Raw genomic sequence first — 13,992 nt, 5'->3', positions numbered from 1 at the left:
GGTTTCGCGTTGTGGCTAACGCTCACACTAAAAGTGAAAAGTGTTAGAACCAGCATCTTATGATCTGAATTTCCTTCTTCAATAGGTATGTATGATGTTATCGACTGCGATATTAAAGATCAAATACTGAGCAGGCCTTTCCTTGAACACATGTGGGTTTTTGAACAATCTGTGATAAACGAAAAAACTAAATTTATCCTACAGGTACTCAGTTTTTGCGTCTCTACTGCCTATAGTTAACTTATCGCAACCTATCCCAGCTAGATCAAAATCACCAGATAATAACAAATTTGCATGTTTATTCCTGTTAGGTAATCATGCACATTCGAAACTTATTCCTCAGGTGTTCTAGGGCGTCTATAAATGGCAACTATTAGCAATGATGCATTATCAAACTGTGTGCTTTCATGGTTAGCTATTCCAGACTCTTGAAAGGTTACACTGATTTTTATAATAGCTATGCGGCTTCCGCGGCCATCACGATCTGTGCGCATCAATGAATACGATCCAGGCGCATGTCAGCATCACGTATATTGTCATGTAGTCAAGCTTAGGTAATTATAACAACATCTGGGTAATAAAGCACGAGGTATTCTTCTAATTTATCAATTTTATTGACAACCCTTGGAGCATTAGGACATCAAGCGATGCGGAAAACCGTTCTCTTGTTATCTTCTCATTTTACGTTCTTTGGCGCTACCTTGTGCAGATGACTAGGCGTGGAGATCTAGTTTTGTATGTGCGACCTCTTTTGTTATTTCCACTCTGTTCTGTTGTTCCGGATCCCATGCGTAGGTACCTCTCTTTAGTCTTGATTTATCAATTGATTGCGATATCTTTGTGCCGTTTGCCCGTTCAACTGCCGCTGAGCGCCGTTAGTTAGATCGGATGTTTCTTGTCCTTGTGAAGAAACCTTGGGATACTGATATATGTGTGCCCTTCAGTTTGTTACAGCCGGAGATTTTTTTCTCCCTGTAATCGAAAATTCGAATAGACGTGCATGGGCGCTGACCGTGATAATTACCGATCCTACGAATTTTTAAGGTATTTCGGCGTCGTCTGTTCTTTATGTCATCAAACGAGGTCGTGCAATTGTTTATTGCTGCTTTCGCAACAATTCTCACATTCCGAGATCTTTGCTTCGCATTGTCTCAATCGACCTAGCTCATCCTGAATGGCAGGCATTCTTGTTTGTATGCCGCATACTGTTTTCACTTATATATATATATATATATATATATATATATATATATATATAATGTCTTCTTCAGTGAGTCAATTTCCGTGCCTTGATCACTTTCTGAGTCACAGTGCAGCCTGGAATAGAGTTCTACGTCAGATGTTAGTAGTAACTGCCTTATGCCATCATAATATACACCAAACCAGGAAGAAATCGTGGACTCGGTACCAGCGTTATGGTTTTGTCGTCATTTCGTACTGAATGTACCAAATGTTTGTCACCAATCTGTGCAACAAGAGCTGCATGTAGGTGGGTCCCGAAACGGTGCAACCAAGTCTATTGAAGTTATCGACATGAAGTTCCGCTTTTATACCCTGGCATGGAAGCGAATCTTCCGATTACGTTATTGGTTTCGCTACTTGATAGCAGCATCGCAAAGCTGCGTCCGTGATCAGCAGGGCCCCGAAATTTTCTTGGAAGGGCGGCAGAGCGACAGCCATTGTCGACTGCTCACTTCCCGGCGAAGAATGTGAAGTTGATCTGAGGCTAAAGGCGACTTGCCATAAAAGCAATCTGTAGCCGCGTGTACATGAATGCGACACATCTGGGAAAGGCGATGCGACGCCGTTCACAAGTAGCGCACTAACTCTAGCGAGAACGTAGCGCCACATGCGTGTCTCCTCGCGCTCGTGAATCTACCCTCGCCTGGCGCCAAGGTTGACGGGTAATCGAAAATGAACTATTTCGGTACTTTAGAATATCCGAGACTAACCAAATATTTCGCAACAAGCCACTATTGTCGGAAAACTGCTCATTGTCTGCTGAACAAAGTATCGCCAACTATCGGAAGTAAAACAGCCATAACTTTTCGAAGCAATGCAGAAACAAAGCCGGTAGTGCAAGCTTTCATTTCGGTTTTGCGGCGGAAGCGCGTGGCGCTGGCGAACACCCCCGGTGTTAGATCTTGTACACATACATAAAAACCAAACAATGTGGGCGGGGGAACAGCCGCCGCCGTAGCACTACTGGTCGTACGGCGCGCGCGTAGTCCGGTGGCTGTGCAACCGGCTTCCACCGGCAGCAAATTCATTCCTACAGTTCAATTTTCCTTTATCTTTTAAAATAATATAAAAATTACAAATAATTTCCCCTGTACTATCGCCTTCTTCATTATTTGTTGGGTTCATATAGTTGTGACTGATAAAGATCGGGCCCCTGAGTTACCCTTTTTTATTATTGCGAGAAAGACTTGCCCTTCAGGCATTATTGATGTGCATATGTGTATTTGTGTGCTGTGATGCCTGTGTTGTGTATGAATTGAAGCAGTGTTTTGTGGAATCTGTTATGTATCCAGCGGTCATAGCTGGTTGTCACACTGTAGCGGAGGCCGGCTTGCAGTAGGAGACGCGAGCGTTCCGATTGTAAGCCTGGACATGTCCCTATTAGGTGGTACGCATCTGCCTCCATCACTGGGACGGAGCATTATGGACACGTAGCACCCGGTGGCAAATGCGACCAGTTCCACGTTTAGCTCGTCCATTACATGACAGCCTGCTATTTTTGCTAATTACTGTTGTTATTGCAGTGTTTCATGCACTCTAGTCATGTAGCAGTTTTATGTCTTGTGCTACAACCAGTGATATGGTCATTGTAATTGGTTTTTTTATTGTGCCAGCGGCACACAAATATTTAGGCATTTATTTATTTTATTTTTCAACAACTTCTTTCTTCAAAAAGCCATTTATTGAGCGTTTTTGGATCTCTAGTCATACAGCAACCTAGCTATCACTAATGGAAAGCTTGTTTGCAAGCATGCACTAAAGATATCGCGCGGCTATTCAGGCACTTAATTTAATGACAATTATAGTCACCAGAGGCATTGCGTAATCAAGGAGTACAGGAGGCATACGTGAATATCTTAGCAAACATCTACAAGGATTCCAGAGCTACCTTGGTTCTCCACAAGAAAAGTAGAAAGTTACCTATCAAGAAAGGGGTCAGGCAAGGAGACACAATCTCTCCAATGCTATTCACTGCATGCTTAGAAGAAGTATTGAAACTCTTAGACTGGGAAGGCTTAGGAGTGAGGATCAACGGCGAATATCTCAGCAACCTTCGGTTTGCAGATGACATTGTCCTATTCAGCAACAATGGAGACGAATTACAACAATTGATTGAGGGCCTTAATCGAGAAAGTGTAAGAATTGGGTTGAAGATGAATATGCAGAAGACAAAAATAATGTTCATAGCCTGGCAAGGTAACAAGAATTCAGGATCGCCAGTCAGCCTCTAGAGTCTGTAAAGGAGTACGTTTATCTAGGTCAATTACTCACAGGGGACCCTGATCACGAGAAAGAAACTTACAGAAGAATAAAATTGGGTTGGAGTGCATACGGCAGGCATTGCCAAATCCTGACTGGGAGCTTACCACTGTCTATTAAAAGAAAAGTGTACAATCATTGCATTCTACCGGTGCTAACATATGGGGCAGAAGCTTGGAGATTAACAAAGAAGCTCGAGAACAAGTTAAGGACCGCACAAAGAGCGATGGAACGAAAAATCTTAGGACTAACGTTAAGAGACAGGAAGAGAGCGGTGTGGATCAGTGAACAAACCGGGATAGCCGATATTCTAGTTGACATTAAGCGGAAGAAATGGAGCTGGGCAGGTCATGTAATGCTTAGGATGGATAACCGGTGGACAATTAGGGTTACAGAATGGATACCAAGAGAAGGGAAGCGCAGTCGAGGTCGGCAGAAAACCAGATGGGATGATGAAGTTAGGAAATTTGCAGGCGCAAGTTGGAATACGCTAGCGCAAGACAGGGGTAATTGGAGATCGCAGGGAGAGGCCTTCGTCCTGCAGTGGACATAAAAATATATATATATATATATATATATAGGCTGATGATGATGATAGTCACCTGATGTTTACAACCGATATTTGTTCTCCGCTATAGTTGGCTGTTTATTTTCGCTAGTAATTAGAAGCGTGTTACCCAATTCCACCCAAATAATCCTGGTGTAACTATATGCGTCTGCTTTTTGCTATTTCATATTTACTATTCGAAAAAGCCGCCGTTCACTAACCTTCGATTTTACCTTATGCTGGCATTTTGAAGGTTTTGTTTGACTATGCTTTATTATATTTCTTTACGTGTGCGCATGCACGTGTGCTGGTCTTTCAAACAATATCATTGATAGAACAAAGATACCCTTTCGGTTCTTGTTTTTCCCTAGTTCAATCTTTTCGTGGCGCACACTGCTTGTTTCCAAGAACAGTCTTACAGTCACGGCTGCTCGTTCGATGTTCATTATTTTGACTCCTACCTTAATTTTTGCAGTCACGCCCATCACATTGGAAGAATGAATTCCTCCACCAAGGCACAGTTGTGTTTCCTACGACGCCAACTGCGACACTCGAGCGACTGCGGCCCCAGGAAAGAATTTCTACGGTTCTGTTGGAGTAAGTAATTTTATAATGCCATGATGAGTTTGTCGCAGGTTATTATATTATAACGTCACCTTAGCAACTAGTGGCTTGAAACACATTGATGTCAATGCCTCTGCAGACGCAGAAACTTCTAGCAAATTTATTTCATCGCCGTGCGTTATAACATAGTGCTGTGTAGGACACGCGAGCGCAGAGTCTATTCAGGTGTACGCGTGCAACGCTGCTGGTTCGAGTTTTTGCGCCCAGGAGCATGCGAAACACACACACACACACAAAAATCAATGTCAATTTAGCGGCAAATTCGAGAAATGCGTTTGAGCAATAGGTCGCAACTCTTTGAGTAAGGATCTGATGTAAACTCCGTTCACCACATTGCACAGTGTAGTTCAGAGACTAACTGGACACAGCTCCTGCTTCTTTAGAGGAGTGAAGTGTAGCTGATGGTGATCTGGAGCAGAAGAACGTCAGCTGCAGTGTGTGTGTGTGTGTGTGTGTGTGTGTGTGTGTGTGTGTGTGTGTGTGTGTGTGTGTGTGTGTGTGTGTGTGTGTGTAGGGGGGGCTATTTTTATTAATCATAACATTAGAAGCCACCAAACAACGACACCAAGGATACCATAGGAAAACTTACTTGTAATTACTAAGTGAATTAAACAAATGATAATGTAATGGCAATGAAAATTCCTCCGCCGTGATGTGTCATGGTAGTTCTATTGTCGTCATTCTGTCGCAGTGATTCCAGTGTCGTCATCCCTATTATAAATTGTAAAAACAGCGCCCTCACGCTACGCCCATAAGAAAGAAGGTGCTTACCAACATTGCCAAGCGTCAAAAGCAGCGAACGAAGGTCTGGGGTGAAATCACGTAACGTTCCGCAAACCGAACCGTTTTCTGGGCTTCCGCGATTGGCCAGAATCGCGTTTTTAAGCCTGTTTTCTTTGCCTCTTCATTCAACTTTCAGGGTAGCAATTCAGACACTCTTATGGTTGACCTCCCTACCCTTCCTCTCCTTACTTTCTCTCTCTCTCTCTCGCTCTCTCTCCTTCGACTTTACCGCTGCTTCTGTGTTGCCGAACAGCTCGTACAGAGAATGGTACACCTATCTTTACTACCGCTGCTTGCGATCATTCCTGCGCCGTCATGTGTCATGGTAGTTCTGTCGTCATCATTCTGTCGTAGTGATTTCCAGCGTCGTCATCCCATTGTCGTCATGCTTTTGTCTTGACGGCGTTGTCATTTCATCGCTGTCATTGCGCTATCGTCATTCCAGCTTCGTCATATGACTGTGGTCACGTCTTTTTGTCTTGCCGCCGTCGTCACGCCGTGATCCTCGTACCAGTGCCACCCATCCTGTTTGCTGGCTATAATCTTCCACAACTGGCCGGTACCGGACATAGTATACACACCGGATATAGGGTGAATTGAAGCGACCCGCGATTTTGTGCAGGGGACGCACATGAGCGTGACGTCAGCTGCAGCGCCAACACGCAAACGTTATCACGCCGTCGTAATCCGTCGTCATGCTCGTGTAATCATTACTTAGCGATCTTATCGTCATCCTTCCGCCGCTTTCACTCTGTCACCGTCACTACGTTCTCGCCATCACGCCTTGATCTTCAAGTCGTCGTCTTCATACCGGCATCGTCATTTCGCCGTGATCAGTTGGCCGTCGTCAGTCCTTTGTCATGCCATTGTGGTTGTCACATCGTTGTCACGCTTTTGTCGTCACACCGTCGTCAACACTACACGTTCATCTTCCAATGTTCATTATGCCGTCGTGGACACGCCCTCGTCGTCATCATTCGAGCCTAGTCATACGATTGCAGTTACCGCGTCCTTGTCATACCATTATAATCATTTTAGCATCGTGGTCCCATTGTCGCCAAGCTTTCGTCGACATTACGACTCCGTCATCCAATGGTCATGTCGTTGGCGTCACACGCTGTCTTTGTCATAACGTCGTCGTTTCTCAAGCGTCGTCGTTGAGCAGTGGTCGTAATCTTGTCGTAGTGATTTCACTGTCCTCGTGCCATCGTCATACAGTCGTCTTGATGCCGTCATTGTCGTTCGATTGTTGTAATGCATACCTTCCAACCTGCGTACAATAAAATTCGTAAAAATCCAAGTTGGAGGAGGGGGGGGGGGGGGGCAAGTATACATTGAACGCCTGTGGTAAGCACACGCCTTTCCTGGTATACATAAGTACTCTAATAATGATGGTTTAGCTCTCGATGCAGTAGCAGCAAAACCGTAACAGCCGAGAATGACAAGCAAGGCATTGTTTTCTATAGCACAGTAAATCATTCAGCGACTGCTCTTGCAGATTTCGCCGGTTCTGGAACTTTTCAACTTGTCTCCATCAACTTGCTCAATGCAAGCCGCCCTTTTGCATGCTTTCACCATTAGAAAACTTCCAAAGGGAGGTTCGGAGACCTACTAGCGAAACGTTTTCGCGAACAGCTTGTTTCGCGGAATTTGACCCAACATTCGTAAAGCGAAGACAAATTTGTAAGGTTTACGAAAAATTTGGGGCATTTGGCGCGTATGGCATTTCTGTCGTCATGCGTGGCGTTTGCATGATCGAGCGCAACACATTTACGTTGACCAATGCCGTTCCAAGTGAAAATGTGTCCAACCGGGTCGTGTAGTCTACTTGAAAGTGGTAGCTAAGCAGTAACAGTGTTCATACCAAACACCAAAGAAAGCTTTGCTTAAACAGGTTCCCACAGCCCCTGAGATCCGCATGTTTTTTTTTTTTTTTTTTTTTTTTGCTGACGAAAGTGCTGTTCTGATCAAACACGCAATCGCAAGCGAATGGTGATTTTTGCGAACAGTATAAAATCGCACCCTTGTACATCTATTAGACCGCGCATGTTCTTGTTCGCACTACCTTGCACCCAGAAGACGCCGACATGCGTCGCCCGCGTACGCCGGAGCCTAACATAGGTAGGACCTTAGGCAAAATAAGACCAAGAGGTTGGTGGCGCAACCCACCACCCTGTTTCAAAGGGAACGAAAGTGCCTCATAACATCCATCCATCCATCCAGCGTGCCGCTCGCGCGCTGTACACATCAGTGAACCGCACTGTTCACGTTTTAACTAAAACCTCGTATGCGGCAAATATTCATGGGTAATGGGTAATGACTTAAATCAACGCGCCTTCCTAGCTTTGTAGCTAGTTTTATGAACGAATGGCTCCAACGCAATGTTTACGTGCATGTATGCGCGTAAACGGCTATAATCACGCATTATGCAGTACCAATATGCTGATTGGCGCTTTCTTAGGCCGGATAGCAGCATATGTTACACCAACTGTTCTTTTGGAGTGTGAACATGGCACTTCACTAACTATATCAGCCGTACGTTGAGAAATGTCACCTCGGCTATGTCTTCGACCTAGGTGCGCCATTTGCGAGACGAGCAGGCTTCCTTTAAAGAGGCATCCGAGAAGCGCCAAACTACCTTAGACCAATAATTTTACTCAATAAAAGTACTGACGTTATTCTGCTGTAAGAGGTTGATGATTGGTACAGAAAATAGTCAAACATCAGTTCCATTTTCTTTTTATTATTTCGGACCGAAACCTGAGCGTAAGTACGTCAAAGTGACGTCATTTTCTGATATTGAAGCCGTTGCTGCGTAGTAAATGTTCTCAAAACTTGCTAACTTCATTTTTCGGTTCTTTAGAATACACTGTTAGTCCAGCTTTACCGCAAAAAAGATTGCTAGGCCATCGCAGATGCCGACGGAATTGACATTCGCAGGGTACTGGTGCGAGTACTTCATAGCAGGGTTTCTACCCGTCTCGAGCAAGGACACGACATAGTATTTCAATGGTTGCCGAGCCATTGCGGAATTGTCGGCAACGCAAGCACAGATGCAGCTGCGCGCTCGGCTAATAAAAAAAACATGAGCCTGTTCCTATACCACTGTCAAGAACGGATACTGCGCGGCAACTTCAATTGCTTGTTCGCCCCATCACACTTCTACGATCGAATTCACCTGGTTTCACTAACTCACGCTTGCACTCTCTCGACCCTACCTTGCGACTTCGCCTACCCCCTGGACTCTCCCGTCGTGACACTACTGTGTCGCATGTGATTCGGCGTCGCATTTACCAACGCCTATACGGTCTTAATAGGGATGGCCAACAGTGCGGCGTGCAATTTGTGCGGGTGCGATGAGACTCTAGAGCACCTTCTGTGTCACTGCCCATTCTTTGACACTCAACGACGTACTTTCAAAGCTGAACTCAACCTGTTAGATCACATATCGCTCTCGGAAGAAACGATCCTTGGACCATGACCTATGTACTCTTGCATGCAAAAAAGCCACAAAGGGCCTTCTGCAGTTCCTGATGAATACTGGATTATACGAACCATTCTGACAGCGGAGATTCCTCTGTGACTGATTCTGCGAATAACTGACTATTATTCTTCTGTTCTCTTTTTATCTATTCTTCCCTTTTCCCCCTCCTCAAGAGTAGGGTAGCCAACCGGGCGTGTCCTTGGTTAGCCTCCCCACCATTCCCTCTTCGTTTCTCTTTTCTTCAACCGCTTCGCAAAAGCCTCGCTTCACATATATTCCAAGATGTGCTGGATCTGCATATGAATTTTTCTCTTTAGTGTCTGTGTAAAGGGGCACTAAAGCAAAACAATAAATCAAGTTAGACTGATAAAGTATTCATCTAAAACTCTGCTGTCGTTAATTACACTGCAATATGTCAACTATTAGAAGAGAAAATGAAGCTCAAAGTTTTTTTAATTTCGGTCTTGGGCTCCTTTAGATCACAATGTAGTCAATCTTTACCGCTACAAAATTTACTGTGACCTAAAAGACGCTGTCAAAATCCATGACGTCACGGTGAGCTGGTGCGGTAACTTCAAGGTGGCGTCGCCACTCGCCTCTGTGTTTTTCGTTTCTTTCTGGCATAGCAAGCGGCTTCTCGCGGTAAGAGTGGTGTTTTCAGTGTTGTGGACGGGTATTCTAGTGATACAGAGGATATCATTATTCCCTTTAGTGTCCCTTTAAGGTAGTGGCGCAGCTCGTCAACAGCCACACACTAAGCTAATAATAGCTTCAATATATGTCGTCTAAGATAGGATCAGCGCGTAATGCTCCACACAGATGTAGAAAACCAGCGCCAGCAGTTATTAGGCATGCTGCGCGCCCGGCAGACTTGACCGCGATGGTCCACATCGAACGGCACCCACGATGGTGGCGCAGTGGCTCCGGCGTTGCGCTGCTAAGTCCGAGGGCGCGGGTTCGAATCCCGGCCGCGGCGGCGGCATTTCGATGGGAAGAAATGCAACAACGCCCATGTCCTTGTTGGGTGCCCGTTATAGCACCCCAGGTGGTCAAAATTAATCCAGAGTCGCCCACTACGGCGTGCCTCAATCATATCCTGGTTTTGGAACGTAGAACACCAAAACTTAAATTGAACATCGAATGGACGTATAAAAAGGTATGAAGCCACCGCGTAATCAGTATTATTTGTATATGGCTACTAGACATTAAGAGAAGGAAACTGTTCCAGAAAAGGTGGAACAAATGTGAGATGAGGGTATTCGCCGTTTGAGATGCGCCGTTCTCTGAACGCCGGCTCATATTTGGAGGACATACCTTCTGCGTCATGAGAGGCCCAAAAATGCTCACGATGGTTCTTTTGGTCTTTTTTTCTAGTCAGCCAAGACGACACGGACGCCTTGAGCCGGAGAGAATGCGAGCACCTTCAAAGACAGTGCGGCTACATTGAGTGGCTAGTAAACGTTGGCGGCGTGACGCAGCTCAACGAACCACGAGTGTCCACTCCGGAAAGCTGTAGCGAAGACCAAGAAGACGGCGCGTCCACCTGCCCACCGCCATCTGTCAACACTTCCGTACTGGCGTTCGACACATCCAACAAGACGAACACTTCGCTGCGCTCTTCGTTGCCGTTCAACGTGTGCCTGGTGCTCTCGCTAAGCCCAACGCCTTGGAAGTCCGGTCGCACGCCGTCGCCTGTGGATGCTCCGCGAAGATGTCGTGGCCCTCTGAAAAGAGCGAACGAAAGCGTGCGCTTGACTTCGAGGCACTGGAAACCATCTCCGATGCTTTGGTACTACATCTGGGACCAGCAGCAACAGCGTAGCAAAGGCGCTGCGGCAGCGCTCCGTCCGCATCAAGTGCAGAAGTGGCTGCAAGACCGCGCGAACCGCTGCGATCTTGCGAGCATTATCGTTGGTGTCGAATCGGTCCGATAGAACTGCTTCAGCAAACTACGCAGTTTTCGGACGCGGAACTGCATCGCAAGCTCGCGGACTGACCCCCACCCTTCATCTTTTAAACCTAACCATCTGCTCAACTTTCGGGATATGTGCCCTTCATAATAAACAACTCATAGAGCAATGAGAGTCTCTGCCGCTTATATCCTACTAAAGACAAAAATATTATTGATAATTGATCGATTATCGATCAATTATCATTGATTGGCTACCGCAATAAATTGGCCATGTATTTGGGATAGGCTAAGCACTACCAATTTATCCCCAGAATTTTCCGGAATTTATTGATTAGCAATTCATCGGCTATCGCAAGGTATTGGCCACGTATTTGGGCTAGGCTAGGCACTACCAAGTCATACCCAGCATTTTATCGATTAGCTATTAATTGGCTATCGATTGGCTAGCGATGACTAAGCTTAAGTAGTCCCAACTATGCTTATCTAGACCTAGCCAGGCTCGGCTTCGCTAGCTTACAGGGGTATGTGCCATTGCGCTTGGACCCTTTCTGCACAGCCGCCAGGATCAGCCCATATTTTTTCCGACGCTTCACGGACTTATAGCCGGCAAATAGTTCCGCTGTAAAAATATGAATTCACGACAATGTCAAAACGGAACCATCGTTGGCGCTCTGCTAAAGAAAAAGAAAATGCTTAATTATTAGTTCAATTGTAAATTTAATACAAAGCGAAAACGATAACGAACCAGAATAAAGTACCACACTCTAATATTTATGAATGTTCCGCGACGGCGACCTGCATAGCCCAGGCGCTCAAGTTCTGCAAGCCGGAACAAACTGCACAGTCAAATTTAGGCACACATATTCCGTTGCACTAAAATAATTTACACCCTTACATGTGAATGAAGGTGTATATGTGCATGATCTGACACTCTTACACCCAAAAGGGTGTCGGGGTGCAAACTATAGATTGAGTTGCACCCTTACTTCCCCGCAGGGGCGTCTGCATGAGCAGGCGCTTGATTTGTTGCGACGCCACGTACCAGAGCACATAAGAGTTGGACCACCCGCGTGTAGCAGTGCTTAGCTGTGTCTGGCGAAAGAATGATCGTGGAGGCTGAGCCAATGCCGGGTGTTTGGACCTTTAAGGCACTCCGGTGGAGTCAACTCACCTCTTTGGCCTCTGCTTCACACAGAGAGACTGACAGACTCCAGGCTGACCCACCTGGACGAAATCGGCAGTCGCCTTTTCCTATCCCCCTCGTAATTTTTTTCGTTCGCTCCCACTTTTCCATTTTTCCTGTCTTCTAGTCACATCTGTTCACATCCAAATTTCTGGGCGGCAAGGGTTAACCTTGTGTATTATATCCAACCTTGGGTATAGTATATGTTAGGTTATAGCGGCGGTGTATAACTGGCGTCTGCAGATAATCTGCACACGTTGTAGTGTCCCCTTGTTGGGATTCGTAGTGGGCGGCTACCATCGCTGCCGAAATCTATAAACCTCTATGGCATCAACATCATTCTCTACACTGTCTCATCTTCCTCTCTCAAAAAGAGGACACACCGAAGAGCCCAATTTTTCTTTCAACGCGAGTAAACTTGCCCATTCTACCATGCCATACCTAGCGAACACACTGAAAAAAAAAACTGTCGGACCCTCTCAGCTTTCACTGTTACTAAATATCTCACCGAAACAATTGGTCCCGGCTACAAAGTTAGAAAGATGATCATTGCCCACCTTCTGATTGATGATGTATGGTGTTTAATGGCGCAAGGGCCAAGTATGGCCAAAGAGCGCCATGCCAGTTGCCAGTGTTTGTGAGTTTGCAGTGGAGTGATGAATTCTGAGAAATAGATGAGGCGTGGCTGTAAAGGGGCCTAAAAATAATCGCTGTAAAGTGCGTAAAATATACATGTACTAAAATCATGGCAATGACTAATGAGGTGTACTATGCAATGAAGAATGCATTGAGAAAGAATGACACGATATTTAAAATATTAAAGATGCAGTAATTGGCAAGAAGCACAACTGCCTAGACAGAGCCCTTGAACCACAAGGGCCTGGAGGCATGTGCTATAAAAAAAACTATCACAGCGGCATCCTCTAGAGAGAGGATGCGCCACGAACTTATTGGACTAATAACATGTAGCACAACATCGCTCAAAAAGCCAAGGATTGCATTGGCATTAAAAAGTGGTTCTTCACCAATAAACATCATGGGATGAAGAGGGATATGATAGCGGTATGCTACAGGAAAATGTTTTCTTCTCTCCGGTTCGGCTTCCCGACACTCCAGCAGGACGTGGAGGACGGTCAGCCTCTCACCACATCTACCACAGGTTGGTGGTTCATCACCAGTAAGCAAAAAATTGTGGGTGCCGTACGTGTGTCCTATTCTGAGACGGCAGAATATGACGTCAATTCGTCGTGTTTTCGTACCTGAGGGCCGGAAACCTAACTGTGGTTTAATCATGTGAAGTTTATTACTTGTTTCAGCGTCCCACAAGCCTTGCCAGTGGCTTCGCAGTTTCTTTCGCAAGAAAGGTTTCAAGTCTGTTGCAGGAACAGCTACTGTATGATTACTAGTGCGTGATGTCGCTGATGTGGCCATTTGGTCTGCTTGCACATTACCCTCAATGCCTCTATGGCCCGGCACCCAGCATATTATTACATGCTGGTTTGCTACATACGCTCTGCATAGGGCGGAATACAGCTCAATGAGTACAGGATTTTTGTGCTTGCAGAGTGACATCATGGCTTTCACAACGCTTAGAGAGTCTGTAAATATAACTGTTTTTTGAAGATTTGTTTTCGTTATATGATTCACAGCCGACAATAGTGCATAGGCCTCAGCCGTAAAGATACTTGTTTGCGGTTGGAGTACACCGGATTCCGAGAAAGATGGGCCGACGGCTGCATAAGAAACCCCGGCATGTGATCTAGAAGCGTCTGTGTAAAACTCTGTACACGAGTACTTGGATTGAAGCTCTAGGAAATGCATTTTAATCTGTGCCTCTGGAGCGTATTTCGTGACCTCTACGAACGATGTGTCACACTCTATGATCTGCCACTGCCACGGCGGTAACAGTTTAGCAGGAGACATAGGTCGATGTTCAAGCAATGGAACATCCATTTGCT

General features: G+C 45.6%; 1 protein-coding gene across 1 annotated transcript in view; it reads left to right on the top strand.

The window, feature by feature from the left end:
- The window catches only part of LOC119462918 (uncharacterized), a 20,216-nt gene extending 9,206 nt beyond the window's left edge, over positions 1-11,010 (top strand). The window contains exons 2-3 of the mRNA XM_037724090.2: positions 4,524-4,645; positions 10,314-11,010. Coding sequence (XP_037580018.1) covers positions 4,546-4,645; positions 10,314-10,873 — 660 coding nt within the window. The 5' untranslated portion in view covers positions 4,524-4,545 and the 3' untranslated portion in view covers positions 10,874-11,010. The remainder of the gene's footprint in view (positions 1-4,523; positions 4,646-10,313) is intronic.
- The last annotated feature ends 2,982 nt before the right edge of the window (positions 11,011-13,992 follow it).

The sequence above is a fragment of the Dermacentor silvarum genome, chromosome 8, assembly GCF_013339745.2.
Source record: "Dermacentor silvarum isolate Dsil-2018 chromosome 8, BIME_Dsil_1.4, whole genome shotgun sequence".
NCBI classification, from domain to species: domain Eukaryota; kingdom Metazoa; phylum Arthropoda; class Arachnida; order Ixodida; family Ixodidae; genus Dermacentor; species Dermacentor silvarum.
This window is presented reverse-complemented; position numbering and strand designations above follow the sequence as displayed.